The 21,845-nt window shown below is 40.5% G+C and overlaps 1 protein-coding gene across 5 annotated transcripts in view; it reads right to left on the reverse strand.

The window, feature by feature from the left end:
- LOC122553854 (neutral alpha-glucosidase C-like) overlaps positions 1-21,845 on the reverse strand; it is a 143,550-nt gene that overhangs the window by 10,640 nt on the left and 111,065 nt on the right. For 4 of the 5 annotated variants that reach the window (XM_043698273.2, XM_087990151.1, XM_087990149.1 and 1 more), the window contains one exon: positions 20,036-20,666. In XM_043698273.2, the coding sequence (XP_043554208.2) occupies positions 20,554-20,666 (113 nt within the window). In that variant the 3' untranslated portion in view covers positions 20,036-20,553. Of the gene's footprint in view, positions 1-20,035; positions 20,667-21,845 lie in introns of those variants that run through there. The other variant, XR_015757991.1, reaches the window with a different exon arrangement.

A 21,845-nucleotide genomic window follows, 5' to 3' on the forward strand; every position in this document is an offset into this window, starting at 1 on the left:
CCCTTTACACGTCCACTTCCCATCTGGGTTCTCGGGGCTCTCCCTTCCTTCCTGGAGCAAGGCTTGAACTGCACACACCAACCACTTCCCTCCTCCGCTTGGGCGAGCTCGTCCTCACCCTCAACAATTTCTCTTTTAACTCCTCTTATTTTCTTCAGGTCAGAGCGGTGACCATGGCTACTCACATGGGCCCTAGTTATGCCTGCATTTTTGTGGGGTACATGGAACATTCTTTGTTCCAACCCTATTCTGGTGCCCACCCACAACTCTTCCTCCAATTTATTCATATCATCATCAATGTTGCTTCTCGGTCCTCATCTGGAATTGAAAAAGTTAATTGATTTCCCATCCAATTTCCATCCTGCCCTCACTTTCATCTGGTCTATCTCTGACTACTCCCTTCCCTTCCTCAACATCTGTTTCCATTTCTGGGGATAGATTGGCCACTAATATCCACTATGAACCCACCGACTCCCACAGATTACCTGGACCATACATCCTCGCACCCTGTTTCCTGTAAAGAATCCATTCCATTCTCCCAGTTCCTGTCTCCGCTGCATATGTTCCAATGAGGCCAACTTCGACAAGGGAGCCCCCAAAATGCCCACTTTCTTCCTCCACCAAGGATTCTCCAGCAGCATTGTCAACAGGGTCATCAACTGGGACTGACCCATCTCCCGCACTTCCACCCTCATGCCCTCTCTTCCCACAGCAATAGCAATAGGATTCCCATGTCCTTACCTACCATCACACCAGCATCCACATCCAGAAGATCATCAGCAACCATTTCCATTAACTCAGTGAGATGCTACCACCTAACACATATGCCACCCTTGCCTTGTCTGGCTTCCACAGGGACCTTACCTCTGGGACACTGTGGTCCACTCTTCCTTCACTCCCAAGACCCCTCTACGGCACCTTCCCTTGCAACCGCCGAAGGTGTAACACCTGCCCATTTACCTCCTTCATCCTTAGTACTGTTATGAAGTTGAAGGTGTATACTGTATCTTTAAGAAAGAGTGAAGGCTATTTTGGCAGCAAGAGTTTGTAGGCAGCCTAGCAGTCTCAGAGTGTACTGGAAAACTGAAAATATGCAACATTTGGCAGTAAACTAGATACCTTCGTTGTATTGATACCATTTGAATTTAACCAATGGGATAAATTCCCTAGGATACCAAAACCCAATTGAATTTGAATTTTATTGTTTTGCCAGCATCAAACCAATGACTCGATCCAATGTTTGGGGTATAAATAAGCTGACATTTTCAGAGTTAGCCAGAGAGAGTAACAACCTGCCATTCAAGAGAGAGAAACTGCCATTCAAAACACACTCTATCAAAAGGTACCTTTTTCATATGAAACATCTTCGCAGCAAAAGACCAAAGACGACGAGGAGATCTACAGCCAGAGGAAGACAGACCCTGACAACGACAGCCGCTGAATTAAGCTGATCTAATTTTAATACGGGCTTTTATTGGATCAGGGTATTGTTATAGGGTTGGAGGTAGATAACAGATCTTTAATAGAAAGGAGGCTTAGAGTTGCAAATACTTGTTGTTTAACGTTCACTTTTAGAGTTAAAGAATAAAATTGATATATTTCTTTAAATAGTGGAATTTAGGGAGTTCTCTGTCACTTATACTTTAGCAGATTACGAGGCAAGGTGAGCTTTTCTGTGTGTTTGGTTTAAATAGTAGAAGGGTCCACCACTTATGTCATAACAGTATCCAAAGACTCAAACACACTTCCAAATGGAGCAGCATTTTATTTGCACTTCTCACAATCTAGCCTTTGCTGCTCACAATGTAGTCTCCTCTACACTGGGGAAATGAAGTGTAGACTGGGTGACAGCTTTGCAGAACATCTATGTTCTGCCCACAACAAAGACCCTGGACTTCCAGTTGCCTGCCACTTTAACATACCACCTTGTTCCCTGGCCAACATTTCTGTCTCAGGTTTGCTACAGTGTTCCAGCAAAGCTTGGTGCAAACTGGAAGAACAACACCTCATTTAATGTTTGGACCCTGCAGCCCTCCGGACTCAATATCAAGCTCAATAATTTTAGGGCCTGAATTCCCCCATGTCCAATCCCCTACCTGACACACCACGCATTATTATCATGTAGTCTGCCATCACACACTAACAATAGGTTGTTTGTCACAAATAGTCTCTATTAACACCTATTCACCCTCCGAGCCAGATCATTATCGATTGCCTTGTTTGTCCAACTGTTCTTCTCTCTCTTTGGGCTCTATCCAAGTCTATCGTTTACTCCTTGGCCTCTCCCCCCACCTTATCTTCTGCATATAAACTGATTTTCCTCGCTACCATCCATGCTGAGGAAGGGTCACCAGACTTGAAAAGTTAACTTTGATTTCTCTCCACAGATGCTGCCAGACTTGCTGAGCTTTCCGTGCAAATTCTGTTTTTGTCAGCCAATTATAGTCCCATCACTGTATTTTCCATCTTCAGTAAAATGAAGATTGGGGTCATCCATGTGACTATTAAGCAGCATTTGCCTGGCAATAACCTGCTCACTGATGCTCAGTTTGGATTCTACTCGGACCACTCAGTTCTTGATCTCGTTACAGTCTTGGTTCAAACATGGACAAAAGAGCTGAATTCCTGGAGTCAGATGTGAGTGACTCATACGCAAGCACTGGTTAACGAGTATGATTCTGCGTCACTAGTCATGGGTACTATGTGTCCTTGTGTGGCTGATTAATCCAATCCTAGAGCTGCACCTCCAGCCAAAAATTTGCAGCGATTTCCACATTTGAACCTTGGCCTCAAGATCCTTTCTCTAATTCCTTTTTTGTAATTCCTTTCACTGACCAGTGTTCTTAAAGGGTTCTGTCCCTTCATACAGGAGGCTCCCCAAAGTCAATTTGTTCTGAGCTAGGGTCTCCCAGGCATTAACATTCACGTTGCATTTTTTGAGGGAAGTCTTTGGGGAGTCTTTAAAGCACTAACTTTGTCCTTCTCTTGTTAGAACGCTTTCCTTGATCTGGGCAATGATTTACTTTGGCAGTTGAAACTCAGGCATCTTAAGCATGTGGCCAGCCCAGCAGAGTTGGTTTCTGACAATTATGGCCTTGGAGCTAGCATTATTAGCTGCTTCAAAGATGCTGATGTTAGAAAGCTTGTCTCCCAGTTGATATGGAGAATCAAACAGCATTAATGGTCCTCCCCAGATGATACGTCTCCAGGTCCTTGAGGTCGAGGTCTACATGTAGTTCACATTTTTAAGCCATATAGAAGATTGCAAGGACAACTGCCTTATATGCAAGGATTTTGGTATCAGCGTCAGTATCAGATGTCACTGTTGTTGAAGATGCTCATCCTTAGACATGCAAAGTCGCCACTTGCAAGTTGAATGTGATACTAAATCTTCACATTGATGTCAGCCTTAGATAACAAGTGACTCTCCAGCTAGGGGAAATGTTTCACGTTTGGGAGGATTTCACCATTGATCTTAATGGAGGAATTGAACTGGAACTTGCCTGGGATGGGTTGGTAAACATTTCAGTCTTCTTGATTGAGCTGAGATCAATTCTTTCATGTCATTCCCCAAAGGCATTAAGTGAGGCTTAAAGATTCTCTTCTGAGAACACGCAGATCATATTGTCATCTGCATACTGAAGTTCCATCAGGGATGTCGTGTTATTCTCCTCTTGAATTTCAACTTATTGAGATTGGAAAGTTTTACCTCCACCCTGCAGGCAATGTCAACATTACTGGGAAGGTTTTAACAAGATGAAAAATGGTAACAATGCTGATGGAGAAATGGGTGGAGACAGTGACACCTCCTGCTTGACCCCTGAATTGATCTCAAAGAATTTGTCATATTACATCGGTGCAGAACATTGCTGATATCTTATTGTGGAGGGGATGGAAGGTGTCCAGGTGGTGGCTTTAGTGGTGACTAAAGTGGTGATGACTTCACTGTCAGAGAATTGGTGGGCCTGATCTGTTTCTCCTGGCTATGCGGTGGCTTCGGTTTTGGCTTCTGAGATCTTTTCTTTGGCAGTGGCATCCCATAGCCACTTCAGAAAGTCAGGAATTGTGGCGGGAACAAAAGATGAACTTTGTCTTAGCTTTGTCTCAATTATTTCTTTTCATAATTTCTGTAACTAAAATGACATTGATTATGTCAATGTTCATAAATACAAATGACAATAAATTGCTATTCTATTCTAAGACCCCTCCCACATAAAGGTCCCTCCTTTAATATGTGCACACTTTCAGTATCCAAATTAGTGCACAGGATCATTATGAGTAAGAGTATATCTCAAGGATGCTCAGCCATAAAAGTAGATCACCACCAATCTGCCCCTTCACTCAAATTTCCCCTATCTTTACTATCATTATTTAAAAAAGAATGATAAAGTCAGCATTGAAAGCTCCAATTGTCCTATCAACCATAGCCTTTGGTGCTTTTGATAAATTGTTGCTCCTCCTAAAAGTGCTTGATGTCCCTCAAGAATGGCCTAATTCTAACGGTAATACTATATTACCTTGATTCCCCACCAAAATAAGGAATAGTTTCTTAACTTTAACACAAACTATTTATTGTAACATTCTACCGTCATTGCAAAACTAAATGGCAGGCTTCAGAGAGTTGACCCAAAAAAATCAGTGGCGAGCCAACAGATCACAAACAAGCTGGCAAGAAAACAAAACAAATAAAATGGAGTCAGACTTCAGCCACACACAAGGAGGAAGGACCCCCCTCTGAACTGCTGACAAATCTGACCCACTGGCATCTCCTGTAGTCCCAGCAGAATCAAGGCTCTGCAGTAGGCTCTTTGGGGCTAGACTGGGGTTTAGGCATATGGAAGCATGGGGAATGGATTTTAAAAGTATATTTTTGAATTCATTTTATTTCATTCATGGGATACTGGCATTATTGGCTGGCCAGCATTTATTGCTTATTCCTATTTGTCCAGACGGCAGTTAAGAGATAACCACCTTAACCATGCCAACCATTTTATAACATAGGCAGCGTAATATGGTATCAACTGATGTTAATGATTTATTTACATATCTTGAGCAGATTGCTGTTTCCAAAGTCCAACTCTCTATTATGAGGGTAAGCTTGGAGATGGGTGGGAAGTTGACGGACTGGGTATCCAACCAAGTTTGCATGTGTCCCCTAACGAAAATATACCTGGTTGTGCCACGCAATATCCATTCCATACTGGATCGCTCCTCTATTTCAAACATGAAAGTGATGAACCATGTTTATCAAACTATCTTCATAACCTAATTCTTGAATCTCAATACCAACTTAATGAATTTTCACTGCACATTTACATGGTTATTAAAAATGTGGGGCTCTTTGAGAAGTCACAAACAGTAAGTGTGTCCATGCTTGGGACTAAATAAATGGACAATACATCCTTGGAAATCCATAACCTTTTCTGCTACCTCTCCATTCTTTCTCGCCAATGCCTTCATCAACAACCGAGAACACCATTCCTCAGCTGAACCTTTGCCACCAAAGCCATAGTAGTTCTTCAGAATTTGTTCTCAAATCTTTAATGTACATTTAACACACAGCAACAAATAATTAGGTTTAATATTAAAAGGTCATGGTCAAAAGAAAAACTGGGTGAAAAAATATACGTTAAGTACCAGTAGAATCACAGAATGCTGTATATCTGCAAATAATACTGTATCAGACTTGTGTTAAGCGTGTGAAGGGTAAGTTATTTTCATGATTTGCCAAAGCTAAAATTTGTTAAGTTTACCGGTTTTAATGTTGCAGAAGGTAATGTTCCTGAAAGGATAGGATTTGGGTTAGCTAAAGAACAACAACAACGGATTTTGAAGGAGACAGACTTAACATCGAGATTTCCTCATTGATTTTTTACAAATGCCTATCATAACAATGTAACTTGCATTTGATTGCTATCACACAGTAAACTACATCTTATTTAAAGGTTCTTCTCATTAGACGACCTAGTAGTTTTCTTCTACCACACCAGACTAAGTAAACCTATAGATTGCAATCTACAAGGAGGATGGTGGCAGCAAACATCTACCTAATAGTGATCAAGAATCCAGCTAGCTCATAAAGTGTCATGTCAGCAGTGATGATATGAAAACTAAATTGAGCTGCACCATTACAATATTTAGTGTCCACAAATTTTTGACTGAAGTATTAATCTTGATTGATGTAATTAGATTCTTTAAGCTTTTCAATAGTTTCAGAGGGGCAGAAATCTTTTGCCATAAAACCATTACAAGTGTTTTGCTTATATGTCTATATAATGGTGCTAGGCAAGGACAGTACAGGGCAGACTGCACTAAGAGAAGAATTAAATAGCCAGCAAATAGTTGTAACAAAGGAGCATAAAGACCTGGCTTAAGATGAAGTGAAAGAAACTATTAAACAAATTTGTTGTGCCCATACAGCAAAGCACAATGTCCTTAGTATAACAGGGGAATTGGGGGTAATGATACAGTGCAAGGAACCAGATATAGTAAGGATTTTGGAGAGATGATCACAGAAATATTAGGGTTATTGATTAAATAATGGATGGTAAAATATTTTTAGAAAAGATAGAGAACAGAAAAAGGATAGCTTTAAAAGGCTCCCTTTTTACTGGATCTACACTACCACCTCAACCATATGTCATTGAATAAGTCTACCACTAGCCTGCAACAGTTCAACAAGGAGGTACACAGGAAATTTTGTCTCCTTTGCAAACTGATTTCCAAAGATCGTCTGGACATAAACAAGGATCAATATTAGAATAATGGACTTCATATCTAAAAGCAGTTTTTTGTGCACATAAAAATATAATTGAGAACAAATGCTTCTTATCATTCTAACTGTGCATTTCTATTTTTAAGTCAATCCTTCCATTCTTCTAAACTTCAAGAAGCATAAGTCTAAACTGATTAGCTGTGCTATTCTGAGCATTCTGGAACTGAGATGGTCCTGTCAAATCTGTGAGGTATGTTTAAGTGATCTGCATCACCAATCAAGAACAGTAATAGCCTAGCTCTTTATCCACGTCCCTAAAAGTTGACATCTGAGACTGCTAGCTATAAATCTGCCACTAAGAGGAGGGAGCATGTCATGAAGGTAGTCACTTGTAATGCTACCTGTGCTGAGTTCAGGAGCAGGATGAGCTTTGATCAGTGGGACTAGAATAACTGATCATAACTGATTGTAAATCCTGACAGACTCTGTCCCAAAACTGACACATGGAAAACAATTTCTATTATATGTTCTAAATAGTTCTGCAGTATTGTGCACATATAGGCATAAGTTAAAGGCTTCACAAGATATTCAACATGAAGATTTACAACAGAAGTGTAGAAATCGTATTTCATTTGAAATTAGAACAAATAACATCAATACTAGTCAATACTCCTGTGTATTGGCTTTTCTGATGGAAGTTAACAGCTTCATTTTAGAATTCATGAAAGTTTGTTCATGTAAAAAATATTGTCTGGATGGTAAAATGATTGCTATCTTTTGCGGGCTGACCACATGCCAGCTGGTAGTTCTCTATATTCCAGTCACAATGAAAAATATGCAGTATAGCACTGCCATCAGCTGATGCAGCAGCATAAGGATCACATGACACTTATCTCAGAATTGCTAGCCTCATAACGAATCACCTGAAGTTGTTTAGGAAATATCATGTGTGCATCCTACATGTGAGTATGAAGATGTATAAACTTGCATGTACTTTATCAATATCCAACCAGTTATCTGTGGCATCCACACCGATACAATTTCGACAGATTTACTTGTCAAATCTAACCGGTCTTCAAAAACATTAGCGCTATTGGTCAGCACTACCTATATAATAGTGATTGATCTGAGATCCTTCTGTTGAAGTTGGGATGTAAATTTTCATTTGAATTGAAACTTACCCAATGCTGAAGTTGAAACTCTGCTTCAACAGAAACTTTGAGAATCTGTCGCTGATCTTTCAAAATTGTCCTTAATTTCTCCTCTAAATGGGATATTTATCCAGCATCCTCGTTTGCAGGCACTAGAGCTAGTGACGCGCATCTACAAAGTCTTCAATTCTCATTGCTGGATTGTAATTTCACCTCTCACGTTTCCTGTACAGATAGGGGAATGAACGCACGTAGTGCACAGTCTCTTGTGGCTATTCCCTTTTCTAACAGATACACTGTTTTGGATATTGTTTTGAGTGGTCGTGGTTATGGGGGGAGGGCATAATAGCCTCTTAGGGGAGTCCACCAGAGCAGCCAGGCCTGTGGTACCACAAATGGCTTTGCTGTAGACCAGATAGAGGAATGAATGCAACAATACTGCATTTCCTAAAATTGTCAGGAAGGGTTGGGAAACCATGCAGTTCACATTCTCCTTTGATAAATTCATTAAACTTCTCATGTAGCAGAGGAGTAACTCACCCTCGTCCACAAGTAGCATATTCTTAGCAAGTTTCTGGCCCTCAAATCTAAAGTAGAATATCCTCACCAGAGACAAAAAGTTTGCATTTATACAACAGTTTTAACACAACAAAATGTTGCAAGATCCTTCATAGGAACACAATCCAACAAAAAGTGTTGTTATCCGACATGAGGATAGATGATCAAAAGTTTGGTTCGAAAGTTAAGCTTTAAAAAACTGAGATACACATCTGAATTTTTGAAATTTCAATTTCTTCGTTCGTTGAACACCACAACAAATAGGAATGGGAGTAATCTATTTGGACATTAAGCTTGGCCTGCCAGTCAATAAGATCATGGCTGATCTGACTGGGGTCTCAATTTTCTCACCTGTCTCATATAACCTTGACACCCGTATAAATCAAACATTTATCAAACTCATACTTAAATATGTTCAATGACTAAGTTTCCAATGCTCTCACAGACAGAAAATCCCAAATACTAATGACCCACTAAGAGAAGAATTTGCTCTTCATTTCTGTCTTAAATAAGAACCCTTTATTTTAAAATGTGTGCCCCCTAGTTCTACTTGCCCCTACAACATCCTCTCATTATCTACCTGACAAGCCCACTCAATCTTATGTTTCAATAAAGGTGCCTCTCATCCTTTTAAACCCCAAGGAGTAAAAGCCTCAATGGTAGTCATGATTTGGAGATGCTGGTGTTGGACTGGGGTGTACAAAGTTAAAAATCACACAATACCAGGTTATAGTCCAACAGGTTTAATTGGAAGCACTAGCTTTCGGAGTGCTGCTCCTTCATCCACCTGATGAAGGTGCAGCACTCCGAAAGCTAGTGCTTCCAATTAAACCTGTTGGAGTATAACCTGGCATTGTGTGATTTTTAAATTGTTCAAGCTTGCCTCTTAAGACAACTTAATTCACAATCTAATGTATCAGAATTTGAGTACAGGTCATTCTGCTATAACATGCATTTCGTTAACACAAATTTGCTATAACAGCATTGACCAACTGGGGACACAAAGTTTTAAAGCGTGTGTTAGTTATAATGTGATTCCGGCCCCATTAGTTTAAATGGTGCTGCTTTTACGTGATTTTTTCTTATAACACGGGATTGTACAAGAAAGGAACTACCTCCTTATAGCAGAACTTACAGTACCTATTTATTTTTCAGAGAGAGTCAGCACCTTCTGTACTGTTGGACCAGGAAAGTAGTATGCTTTCATCATTATCCTTCAAAAGGAAACTGAACAAATCTCTTAGACAATTATTCAAAGTACGCAGTGTGGAAGCTGGGACGTGACACTCACTGTGGCTTCCTACATCTTACTTGATCAACTTTGACATACAGGAATGCTTTAGTCCTTTCCTAACTGGCCTCAGAACCTTTCTCTTTTCACTGACTTCCTAGAACTCCATGAGTGCAGGTTGAGTTGACAGAGCCTGTGGCTGCAACATGTCAAAGAGTGAGTTGGATGGATTATGTTATCTTTTCCTATCCATTTATTCTTTGTTTGCATTTAATACCATTCACATTGTGACGATATTATGGCTTTAAGAAGTGCATTTTGTCTGGGTTTTTTGAAGACAAGTTTTAAGGCAGAAGAACGGAAATGTCCATTGACAATTTATGAACAGGTTGTGAGGCCTTGAGTTTCTCTTTTAGTTGAAACAATAGAAGCAGCCTGAATGGATCAAGCTACATAGAACCAGGATTTTTAGGGTTAGCGTTCAGCAGTTGCTTCTGGGGTCTTGAAGAAATAGAAGGTATTTCTTTTTTTCCCCCCCTCCCTTGATTACAACTAAAAGCTGGGGGTTCTCTTCCTGCTGCTGGAGTTGCTTGTGAGACAATCTGTTTTCTGAATTTGCCAAGAGTATGTTTATGGGATGTTAATATTTTGGAACAGTTAATTAATAGTAGTTAATAATTTATTACTATGTTAAATTTTGCCAATTTCTTCTTTCTTTTGTTGCATTTTAACTATAGTGAATGAATAGTGTGTTTTGATTAGATTAGATTACATTACAGTGTGGAAACAGGCACTTCGGCCCAACAAGTCCACATCGACCCGCCGAAGCGCAACCCACCCATACCCCTACATTTACCCCTTACCTAACACTACGGGCAATTTAGTATGGCCAATTCACCTGACCCTGCACATCTTTGGACTGTGGGAGGAAACCGGAGCACCCGGAGGAAACCCACACAGACACGGGGAGAATGTGCAAACTCCACAAACTCAGTCGCTTGAGGCGGGAATTGAACCCAGGTCTCTGGCGCTGTGAGGCAGCAGTGCTAACCACTGTGCCACCGTGCCTCCCTGTTGTTTTGTTTTAAATCTGGTGGTGTGACCAATTGAATTGCATCCAGAATAAAATGCCAGGCATTTGCCATTAAAATAAAAAAAAGTTAGAGTCTAGGCTATATTTTTAGTATATTTTCAGGGAGTCTGGTCTGTAACAATATATTTCAATGAGATTGGAGTCATCACTGGAATAGATAGGACTTGAACCCAGAGCTTCTGGCTGAGAGACAGAAGTATAATTAGAAAGCTCTCCCAGGATACTAACAATGGGAATTCAGAAATGGTAATGCCATTGTATGTCAAGTGGACATGGTCAGATTCTCTCTTGTTGAAGATGGTCTTTGCATGACACTTGGGTGGCATGTATATTACTTGCTATTTATCATCAAGCCTAAGCATGCTCAGGTCTTACTGTATATGGAGCCAGGCTTCTTCAGTATTTGCAAATTTTATGGAATGATGCTGAACACTTCCCCATTCCTGATGTTTTGTGGAAGGGAAGATCTCTGATAAAACAGCAAGAGATGGCTGGCCTGGAAGACCACCTTGAGCAACCACCGTAGTGATGCAGTGGAGCAGGGTCATTGGCTTCCAATTTCTCCATAACCACAACCATATTTCTTTGTGCTGAATCAGATTCAAACCAGTGGAGAGTTTTACCCTCTCTCCCAGTGACTTTTATTTTATCAGGACTCATTGTCTCAACTGATCAAATTTCACATTTTGCTGATGACACCACCATAGTCGGTCGAATCTCAGATGGTGATGAAACAGACTACAGATCAGAGGTGGAAGACCTGGAAAAATGGTGCACTGAGAACAACCTAGCTCTCAATGCCAGCAAAACCAAGGAACTCACTATTGACTTTTGGCAGGATGTTACTCATGCCCCCACATATCAACAGCACAGAGGTGGAACAAGTGGAGAGTGTCAAGCTCCTGGAAATGGTCAGCCAAAAGAAGCTTTCTTGGACTCTTCATGTGGACGCATTGGTTAGAAAGGCCCAACAATATCTCTTCTTCCTCCGGCAGCTGAGGAAATTTGGCATGACGGTAAATACCCTTGTCAACTTTTATAGGTGCGCCATCGAGGACATTCTGCCTGGATGTATCACTACCTGGTATAGCAACTGTACCATTCAAGATCGGAGACGGTTACAGAGAGTGGTGAACTCGTCTCAGACAATCACAAAAGTCAACCTCCCATCCATAGAAATCATCTACCAGATCTGCTGTCAAGGAAAGGCTTGCAGCATTCTCAAAGGTCCATCCCACCCTGGCAATGTTTCTCTACAACCTCTACCATTGAAGCCTGAACACACACATTAGCTGGTTTCGAAACAGTTTCTACCCTACTTTTGTTAAAATACTGAATGGACTCTCAAACTTTAACATTCACCTGTACCTATGTTTTTTGTTTTTTTCAGCTGTTTACTTATTATTTACTTATCTATGCTACATAACTCTTGTGATCTGCCTGTATTGCTCGGAAGACAAAGCTTTTCACAGTGTCTTGGTACACATGACAATGAATTCAATTCAATTCACACTGATGTCAAGACCAGTCATTCATACCTCACTTTTTGAGTTTACCTCTTTTGCCCATGTCTGAACCCAGGCTGTAATGAGGTCAGGAGCTAAATGGCTCTAGCAGAACCCAAATTGAGCAACACTGAGTAGGCTATTGCTATATAAACTCTGCGCAACAGGGTAGTTAGTGACACCATTTTATTGTTGATCATCGAGATGGTAATTGGTAGGATTAGATTTCTTTTGCTTCTTATGAATATGCCGAGTCTATTTTCACATTACTAGGTTGATGCCAGTGCATGCTGATGCACAACATTAGCAAGGACAAAGGAAGATGTGGAGTGGAAAGATTTAAAAGGCATCTGGATGGGTATATGAATAGGAAAGGTTTAGAGGGATATCGGCCAAGTGCTGGCAAATGGGATTAGATTAGGTTGGGATATTTGGTTCACATGGATGAGTTGGACCGAAGGGTCTGTTTCCATGCGGTACATCTTTATGACTCTATGATAGATTGCTGTCTCTCTGGACAAAGTCAAAGTAAGGAAATAGACTATGGTTGACTCTAATAGGGAATGTCATTTGTGAAATTGGGCAGGCATAAGTTCAGCTGCAATGGTTCAAACAGAGAGTTTTCAGAAGTGAGGAACATAGGAATACTGCTCATGTTGAACATACTTTGTGATATCAGTCTTGTATGTGCCTTTTAGAAGTCTGAATTTATGACAGAGGGTGGGGGGAGGGGGGGGAGGTCCTACTACTCAGTTTTGCACAGAATTTAATTATTCTATACTTAGTCTAGCATTCTCACGAAGTGTCAAAAGTCATGACCGTAAACTCAGTATGTAATCAAGAGCTAGGCAAACAATTCACTGCAGTATTGAGAAGGAACTGGGACAGAAATCACAGAACCCAGTGCTGGTCCTGGTCCCCAGCCCCTGACTCGAGCATACTGGCTCTATCCCTAACTCAAGCACAGTGAGCTCCCTACAGTTTTGAGTTCCTGTTATGGACCCCAATGTAAACTCAATCCTGGGCTCCAGAAGAGAATGTGCAAGTGTGTTTCACTGTTGAATGTCATTTTTGGATGAGGCATTAAAGTAACATAAACAAAACTACAATGTACTTTAGCATAAGATGTAAAACTTCAGGACTGAAATGAGCATAATGCAACAATTAGTGTCTTTGAGACTAGGACCCGAGGGCACAGCCTTAGAGTAATGGGAAGACCTTTTAGGACGGAGATAAAGAGAAATGTCTTCAGCCAGAGAGTAGTGAATCTATGGAATTCACTGCCACAGAATGCTGTGGAGGCCATGTCGTTGAGCATATTTAAGATAGAGATTGTCAAGGGTTACAGGGAGAAAGTGGGAGAATAGGGCTGAGAAACTGATCAGTCATGATTGAATGGTGGGGCAGACTCGATGGGCTGAAAGGCCTAATTTCTGCTCCTACAGCTTATGATCATGGATTAATCTGCAAGTTCAGAGTAATACAGCCTTCCTGATTAATGTAAATCAGTACGTAATCTGTTAGTCTAACATGTTTAGGGATGCCCATCTTGGACCATACACAAAATTGGGATGGAAACTTTGCGAAGGTTCAGCACCTGATTATAACCTGCCATGTGTGTCATTTTTCCGATCTTTTTCTCCCATTTTGCTTCCGAATATTTCCTAATTTGTGACCTAGTAGACAAAAATGACTTGTGTAAAACTTCATCCATGTTCAAATGTCACTCTTTCCACCCCGTGACAGTAAAAATGAAAACTATACCAATTTTGACAATAAATTGCTGCATTCTCCCTGCTGGAAATATATCATAACGATGATAAACATTGTTTTTGACACTGAGTTATGGCAATATATAAGGTGAAATAAAAATAAATTTTAGATAGATGAGTAAAGAAAATATTTATTCCTTAGTACTAACCATTATGGAGAACATACTTTAATTATTTACTGCAAGACATTCTATGTCTATTGGTCAGCACTCTGCTAAACATTCTCAAAGAACTCTCAATTTGGCACACCTTTCATCGCAATAATCGTTCATGACATGATGATGTTAAATATCTGCCTTCAAAACTACTACAACTAAGGAAGATAATAAAGAGTCAGAAAGCCAGAATGAAGATACCGGAAAGATTTTTATGTAGAATACAGCAAAAGAGAATTGCGAGTCAGAAGTTTCTTTTACTTTTGAACATCTAGGTTTTGTCATATATGTTACATCGAAGCAAGTTTGTAAATTAAAGCTAAACTACTAAATTGAAAATTTCTGTAAAAAGAAGATATCTGTTAATTGATTTAATTGGAAAATGATCACATAGTTGCATTTGTGTAACAGCATCTACCATTTGATACTATGAGTTCAAGAAATTACTCACATTAAAAGAATTCACAATCAATAGCCTTATGAACAAATGGATAAAGCAGTATATTCAGAGTTTTAGAGCATTCATTACTCCAACAGACTTTTTTCAAGAGATATGAAAATGCACTAAACATTACTCAGTGTAATGGATCTGGAATCTAAGGATGCTAAAAATCTAAAGGTAAGAGTTTAAAATAAAACACATTCTGAGCAGTGGCAACCCACTTGGATTTGTTTGCTATTAACTGGCAGATGTGGAACAATCTGAATGGGCTGACAGCACTGTGAAAAGTGAAGCACGGAGGTGCAATTGGGTCATATCTGTAGAACTGAATAATTACTACAATCACGTTGTTTGTGAAACTGAAGTCAATAAACTTAACAATTTGCAGGGATTGTTGGAAAAACACAAGTGGTTCATGAAATTCCCTCAGGGAGGGAATTACCACCCTGATCTAGTCAGACTTACATAATGCTTAAGGGCTGCTTATCATACAATTATTCAAAATATTACACCAACACTTTTGCAAGGTGACAAGAAATAAGCAATAAACATGGCACTGCCAACATCATCCTGAAACAACTGAAGAAGTCATCACAAAGAAAAGTTGAATGTACAACTTCTGAAAAGAGTCAAAGGCCTTCATCAAAAATAACTCTCAAAATCAAATTCTAAGCAAAAAATCTGCCTTGCATTAACCAGATGATATAAGTGATTATGAGCATAAGAGGTATAGATAGTAAGTTTGCAGATGACACCAAAATTGGAGGTGTAGTGGACAGCGAAGAAGGTTACCTCAGATTACAACGGGATCTTTATCAGGTGGGGCCAATGGGCTGAGAAGTGGCAGGTGGAATTTAATTTAGATAAATGCGAGGTGCTGCATTTTGGGAAAGCAAATCTTAGCAGGACTTATACACTTTATGGTAAGGTCCTGGGGAGTGTTGTTGAACAAAGAGACCTTGGAGGTTCATAGCTCCTTGAAAGTAGAGTTGCGAGTAGATAGGATAGTGAAGGCGGCGTTTGGTACACTTTCCTTTATTGGTTGGAGTACTGAGTACAGGACTTGGGAGATCATGTTGCAGACATACAGGACATTGGTTCGGTCACTTTTGGAATATTGTGTGCAATTTTGGTCTCCTTCGTCTCAGAAGGATGTTGTGAAACTTAAAAGGGTTCAGAAAAGATTTACAAGAATGTGGCCAGAGTTGAAGAATTTGAGCTATAGGGAGAGGTTGAATAGACTGGGGCTGTTTTCCCTGGAGCGTTGGAGGCTGAAGGGTGACCTTATAGAGGCTGATAAAATTATGAGAGGCATGGATAGGATGGGGGAGACCAGAATTAGAGGGCATAGGTTTAGGGTGAGAGGGGAAAGATATAAAAGAGACCTAAAGGGCAACGGTTTCAAGTAGAGGGTGGTACGTGTATGGAATGACCTGCCAGAGAAAATGGTGGAGGCTAGTACAACTGCAACATTTAAAAGGCATCTGGGTGGGTATATGAATAGGAAGGGTTTGAAGGGATATGGGCTAGGTGCTGGCAAGTGGGACGAGATTGGGTTGGGATATCTGGTTTGGCATATCTGGCATGGATGAGTTGGACCGAAGGGTCTATTTTCATGCTGTACATCTCTATGACTCTATGGTTTGACGGATGGAGATATTGTTTGTCGTACCATGGTAACACTTTGCAGGGATGAAGAAAACCTTCACGAAATGCAGTCGATTTGTGTCTCTTGTGGCCTGCAAAGATATTTCCTAAAGGATCCAATTTAAAAAAAGCATAAAGTGGTCCTTGGAAATAGGAAGCTTCTCCAGAATAAATGGAAAGATTAATATTTCTTCTTTGTCTCTTAACAGTTGAAAGAGGGCAGAAAGTTGAAACATAAATAAAACCTTATTCATCAGACAACAATTTTTTTAAAACACCTCTTTGGTGAACTGAGAGGAAAATGTAACAATTTATAATAGAAATTTTGCAGAAGAATCTGAACATCAATATAAATCTGATGGTGCAGGAACAAACATGGTTTTTAATTATACTTAATTTGCCATATAGCAGCTGGTGCATGTATTGTTCTTGTGCCATTTTTATTTCCAAAATGAACAATAGTGAAAACATTTTAAACAATCTAATTTAGTTGACATCAATATTCTATGAATGCAACATTCAATTAAATATTCAGGAATACTCATAAACTGTTCATAAGAGAAGTGGAAATTAAATTGAGTTAACATTGAGTTAAATTGAGAACTGAGGTTTGGATTTGGTCTCTCAAATCAGGAACATTTGAGCCTCAGCAGCATCACAAGCATTGGAGATGATGGCCTTTGCAATTCTGAGTCTGAAAACTCGAGTGGTTAATGTAAATTAGGAAGCATGTAGTTCTCAAAATCAATCCCTGGACCACTCTGTGCAGCACTTCTCCAACCCAGTAAAACTCTCGTCTAAAGAATTCTCTGTGGTTCCTCATCAATAAGGGATTCTCTTAGCCATTTCTAGGCTACACTTTGAATTCTATTGTCTTAAGACAATAAGGCTATAAGAAATAGAAACAGGAATAGGTGTTTGGCCCCTCAAACTTGTTCTGCCATTCAATACGATCATGGTTGATTAGAGATTTCCCTTGCAAACAAAGTTAAGCCTAAAGGTCAAACTCTTAAGATGGTCAGTGGCCACACACACTGACATTATAGTCAGTGGATGCGAACTAAGCAGTTGAATACTTTTGGGGATGGTAATTTGCACTGTCAATGCTTTAATGTTTCAAGTATCTGTCATTTTGTAAACTGAAATACAACTAAAAGGAAGTGTTTTATCAACAAGGAATTTGCCATTGTCTTATAGTGCAATCAGAACTGGCATTTCTTGAAGATGTGGTCTCCTGAAACCTTCTATGGATGACAAGCTTTAGGTTCTGGGTCAGCAAGATGAAGGGCGTTTTTAAATATACAATAAAAAAGAAAGTTCCAAGGAATTCATATAATTAAGATGAAACACAGCACTGTTCCAGCATAGTCAAACTTTCCATCATTAGATGGAAGCATTGGAAATGCAGTATCTATCTTTTTACTTTTCACAGAGCTCCAAACATTCTTTCTAGAAGTAGTACTTATCTGTACTACTCTCAATTTAGTAACTGTACTGATCATGTTTTCTCTTCACTGGAAAGACTGAATGCAGATATGTTGGCCACTGCGCTGATTAGATTAGATTCCCTACAGCGTGGAAACAGGCCCTTTGACCCAACAAGTTCACACCGACCCTCCGAAAAGTAACCCACTCAGACCCATTTCCCTTTGACTAATGCACCTAACACTATGGGTAATTTAGCATGGCCAATTCACCTGACCTGCACATCTTCAGAGTGTGGGAGGAAACCGGAGAACCTGGAGGAAACCCACAAAGACACGGGAGAATGTGAAAACTCTACACAAGGCTGGAATCGAACATGTGTCCCTGGCACTGTGAGGCAGCAGTGCTAATCAACACTTTCTTCAGTCTGCTTCTCACTTTAATTCTCTGCATCATTTCCACTTTGATCTCTTCCACACTTCTAATGAACCAATGAACTCATGTTTCCATTTTACATGTACTCAAAAGTGAGTTTAAAAATTTCAGATTGCAACACTGCCACAAATCTCCCCGGGTACTGACTGGCCTCCAGAATATTTCTCGCATTTTATGTTTAATCATAAAAAATGGACAAGGAATCTATGAACAGCATCCTGGGCTGCTGCCAATATCACAAATCACAGAGCTCAAAACAGGTAAGTGCAAGAACATTGATGCTAGATTGGGCCTGCAGAAGGGAACAACATATTTGATTCTGTCCTCACTAATCTGCCTGTTGCAGATGCATTTGTCCATGACAGTATCACTAACAGTGACTACCAAACGGTCTTTGTGGAGGTGAAGTCCCACCTTCATAGTGATAATAACTCACATCATGTTATGTAACACTATCAACATGCGAAACGGAACAAACTTCAAAAAGATACACTAATTCAAGACGCATAGCAGCAGAATCATACACCACACAACCTGCAATGATCTGGCATATTCATGACTCTACCATTACCATCAGGCCAGGGGTTCACCCTGGTTCAAAGGAGAGCGCTGGAAGAAAGCCAGGAACAGCACCAGGCATACCTAACCAGGAGCAATCAACTTGGTGAAGCTACAACGCTGGACTACTTGCACGCCAACCAGCATAAGCAGCAAGTGATAGACAAGAGCTAAGCTATTCCACAACCAACAGATCAGATCTAACATCTGCAGATTACATGACAACATGGGAGACGGTGATGGTGGATGTGTGTCCTTGCAATGTAAATTACATGCGTCCAAGATTTGCTGCTAGTCTGAAATAGATGGCTCCCTGCAGAAAGAGCCTCAGCAAAACTGGCATCAAATTACACACTCCAGCTTAAGTTATACAAACAGAAAATGTTGGAAATACTTAACAAGTTAAGAAACATTTATGGACAGGGAACAGTTAATCTTTCAGGTCTGTGAGCTTTCATCAAATCAGCTTAAGTAAGCTATGACCTATTCTGTTTCAAGGAAGACTGACCTTACAGTCAATCAGTTTATTTTCTGATTAGTATGGCACATTTTACAACAAACATCTAACACAGCTGCGTGCCTCACGCCAGCAAAGTTGAGCACATTTCTAGTAAACATGTTTTACAATCCTACTGGGTGAGTTCAGAGTCAACTTTATTTCCTTACTTAAAGGATATAATTTATCTGTGGCTAAAGCTCCGAAATGCACAGGTTATTATCTAACCCACCTCTAATTTAATTAGTGATTCAATGAGTCAGCCTAAAACAGAGATCAACAGGCTTCCCAAACTGAAAACGCAGCACAGCTCAGTCCAATTTTATTCTTACATGAGTTCTACACATATGCACATCTCTGTAGGAGTCACAGCACTGTAGTTAGTACTAGCTCTACTATCTTGGTCAAGATCACAGGCTGAGGATCAAATCTGGAACGTACCTGATCTATTATGCTCCACGTTTCACTACTTGTCTTCTAAGAAATTGAAATCCAGAGAGTTAGGTTGTCTTACACTCAAATATGCATAACTGTTTATACCTCAGTTAGCTTATGTCAATTAGCTTAAAACAGGGAAACAAAATCAAGGGGAATTCATGTAATAATAACGAGCAAGTTACAGGACTTCAAAATATCCTCGGAGAAAGTGAGGATTGCAGATGCTGGAGATCAGAGTCGAGAGTGTGGTGCTGGAAAAGCACAGCAGGTCAGGCAGTGTCCGAGGAGCAGGAGAATCAATGTTTTGGACATATGTCCTTCATCAGGAATTCAGATTCCTGACAATGGGCTTATGCCCGAAATGTCAATTCTCCTGCTCCTCGGATGCTGCCTAACCTGCTGTGCTTTTCCAGCACCACACTCTCGACTTTAAAATATCCTATACAGGGCTGAATTTTTGGTAGAAATGTAATCTATTGAAGGCTGTTCTTTAATCTTCCATGGGATGTGGGTGTCACTGACAAAGCCAGCATTTGTTGCTGTTTCCTATTTGCCCTTGAACTATTTGAGAATTTAATGAAGATCACCACATTGCTGCGGTCTGGAGTCACTTGTAGACCGGACCAGGTAAGTACGGCAGATATCCTTCCCTTGAGGACATCAGTGAACTATGCAGCTTTACAACAATCAACAATAGTTGTCATGGTCATCATTTCTAGGTCTAACTTAATATTCCAGATGTATTTTTTGAATTCAACTGACCTGATGGGATTTGAACCCCAGAGCATTAGAGAGGGTCTTTGGATGACTAGTCCAGTGACATAACCACCACTCCATCATCTCCCCACAGAATTGATGCCAGTACTGCAGTTGACTATGGATTCAAATGAAAATCACTTCCACCTTGATACAGATAGCTCAATGTCTGCCCATCAGTAATAAAACTTCAGCATCCAGTCACAGGCTAAATTAAGTCGCAGATCTTCAACGTTTAAAAGGGACTTCCCCGCATTGTAGGTGAAATGCACTGTGCTCTCTTGTCTGTCTGTAGAGGGAAATTACAAAATGGTCAGCAACATCGCTAACTCCAGAGTGGCAGGTATCAAAGAATACAACAACAGCTTGGATTATATAGTGTCCTAAGGCAGCAAAATGTTCCAAGAGCATTATCAAATTAAAATTGATGGTGTCATGTGAAGTGTGTTTAGAACAAGTGTCAAAATGTTTGGTCAAAGAATTTGGTTAAAATGAGTGTCATAAGGGAAGAGAAAGAGGCAGAGAGACTCAGAAAGGAAAATCCAAATCATAGGGCCCAGGCAATGATGAAGTGAGTAAATTTAGGAATAGATGAGAGAATGGAGTTGAAAAATTATTAAGTGATTTGAGGGTTCCAAGAGTTGAAGGCCTTCCCCAGAAGGGAAAATAGAAAAACTATTGAATATACTAGTCCAACTCATCTTATATACATTAAGATTGAGCTTCAGTATGACCAGTACACTCGTTTCCATGTTACAGATACAGAGGAACCTCGATTATCCAAATATCAATTATCTGAATATCGGATTATCCGAAGGAGATCTCGAGGTCCTGATAGAAACATTACATCAAAGACGTGTTTCCAACACTGACCGCATCTCTTGTTTACAGTGATTAAAAGTGAACTTGGTTTATTGAAATGCTGCCGAGAACAGTCCTGCACTAATGGGATCCAAGCATCATCTCCAAAAGACTGACCTCCCGCCCTCTCTGTCTCTCTCTGCACACACTTTCCCTGGAATTCTATACAGGCGTGCACCCTAAACCGCCCTTCCGCAGATAGTCTCTCCAACATTATCCTATACAGGGCAAAGGTGGAACCTGTCAAAGAGTTGCAGTAAAAAGTTGCGTATGTGTGTGTGTGCGTGTGCACGTGCTATTTGGAGACTCATCCCCCAGCAGCAGCAGCAGCAGTCTTGTTGTTGGTGTCCAGTCCGGCTGCCCTGGAGAGGGGGCGGAGGCGGACAGGGAGGGCGCGGGGGGGGCGGGGTTGTGGTGTTGTATAGGATTTGGGGGGGGTGGTGTTGGACGGGTTTGGGGGGTGGGGAGAAGGAGGATGGTGTTGGATGGGCGGGGTCAGGTTTCGACGGGATTGGGGGGGCGGGGGTCCGCATGCGGTGTGCTGCTGCCTCATTTCCTGATCGGGGAGCGGACTTAACAGAAAACCCTGAGCCCCAGAGGAAAGGCA

The sequence above is a fragment of the Chiloscyllium plagiosum genome, unplaced genomic scaffold, assembly GCF_037043375.1.
Source record: "Chiloscyllium plagiosum isolate Xiang-an unplaced genomic scaffold, Cpla_swu_hap1 HiC_scaffold_8, whole genome shotgun sequence".
Lineage (NCBI taxonomy): Eukaryota > Metazoa > Chordata > Chondrichthyes > Orectolobiformes > Hemiscylliidae > Chiloscyllium > Chiloscyllium plagiosum.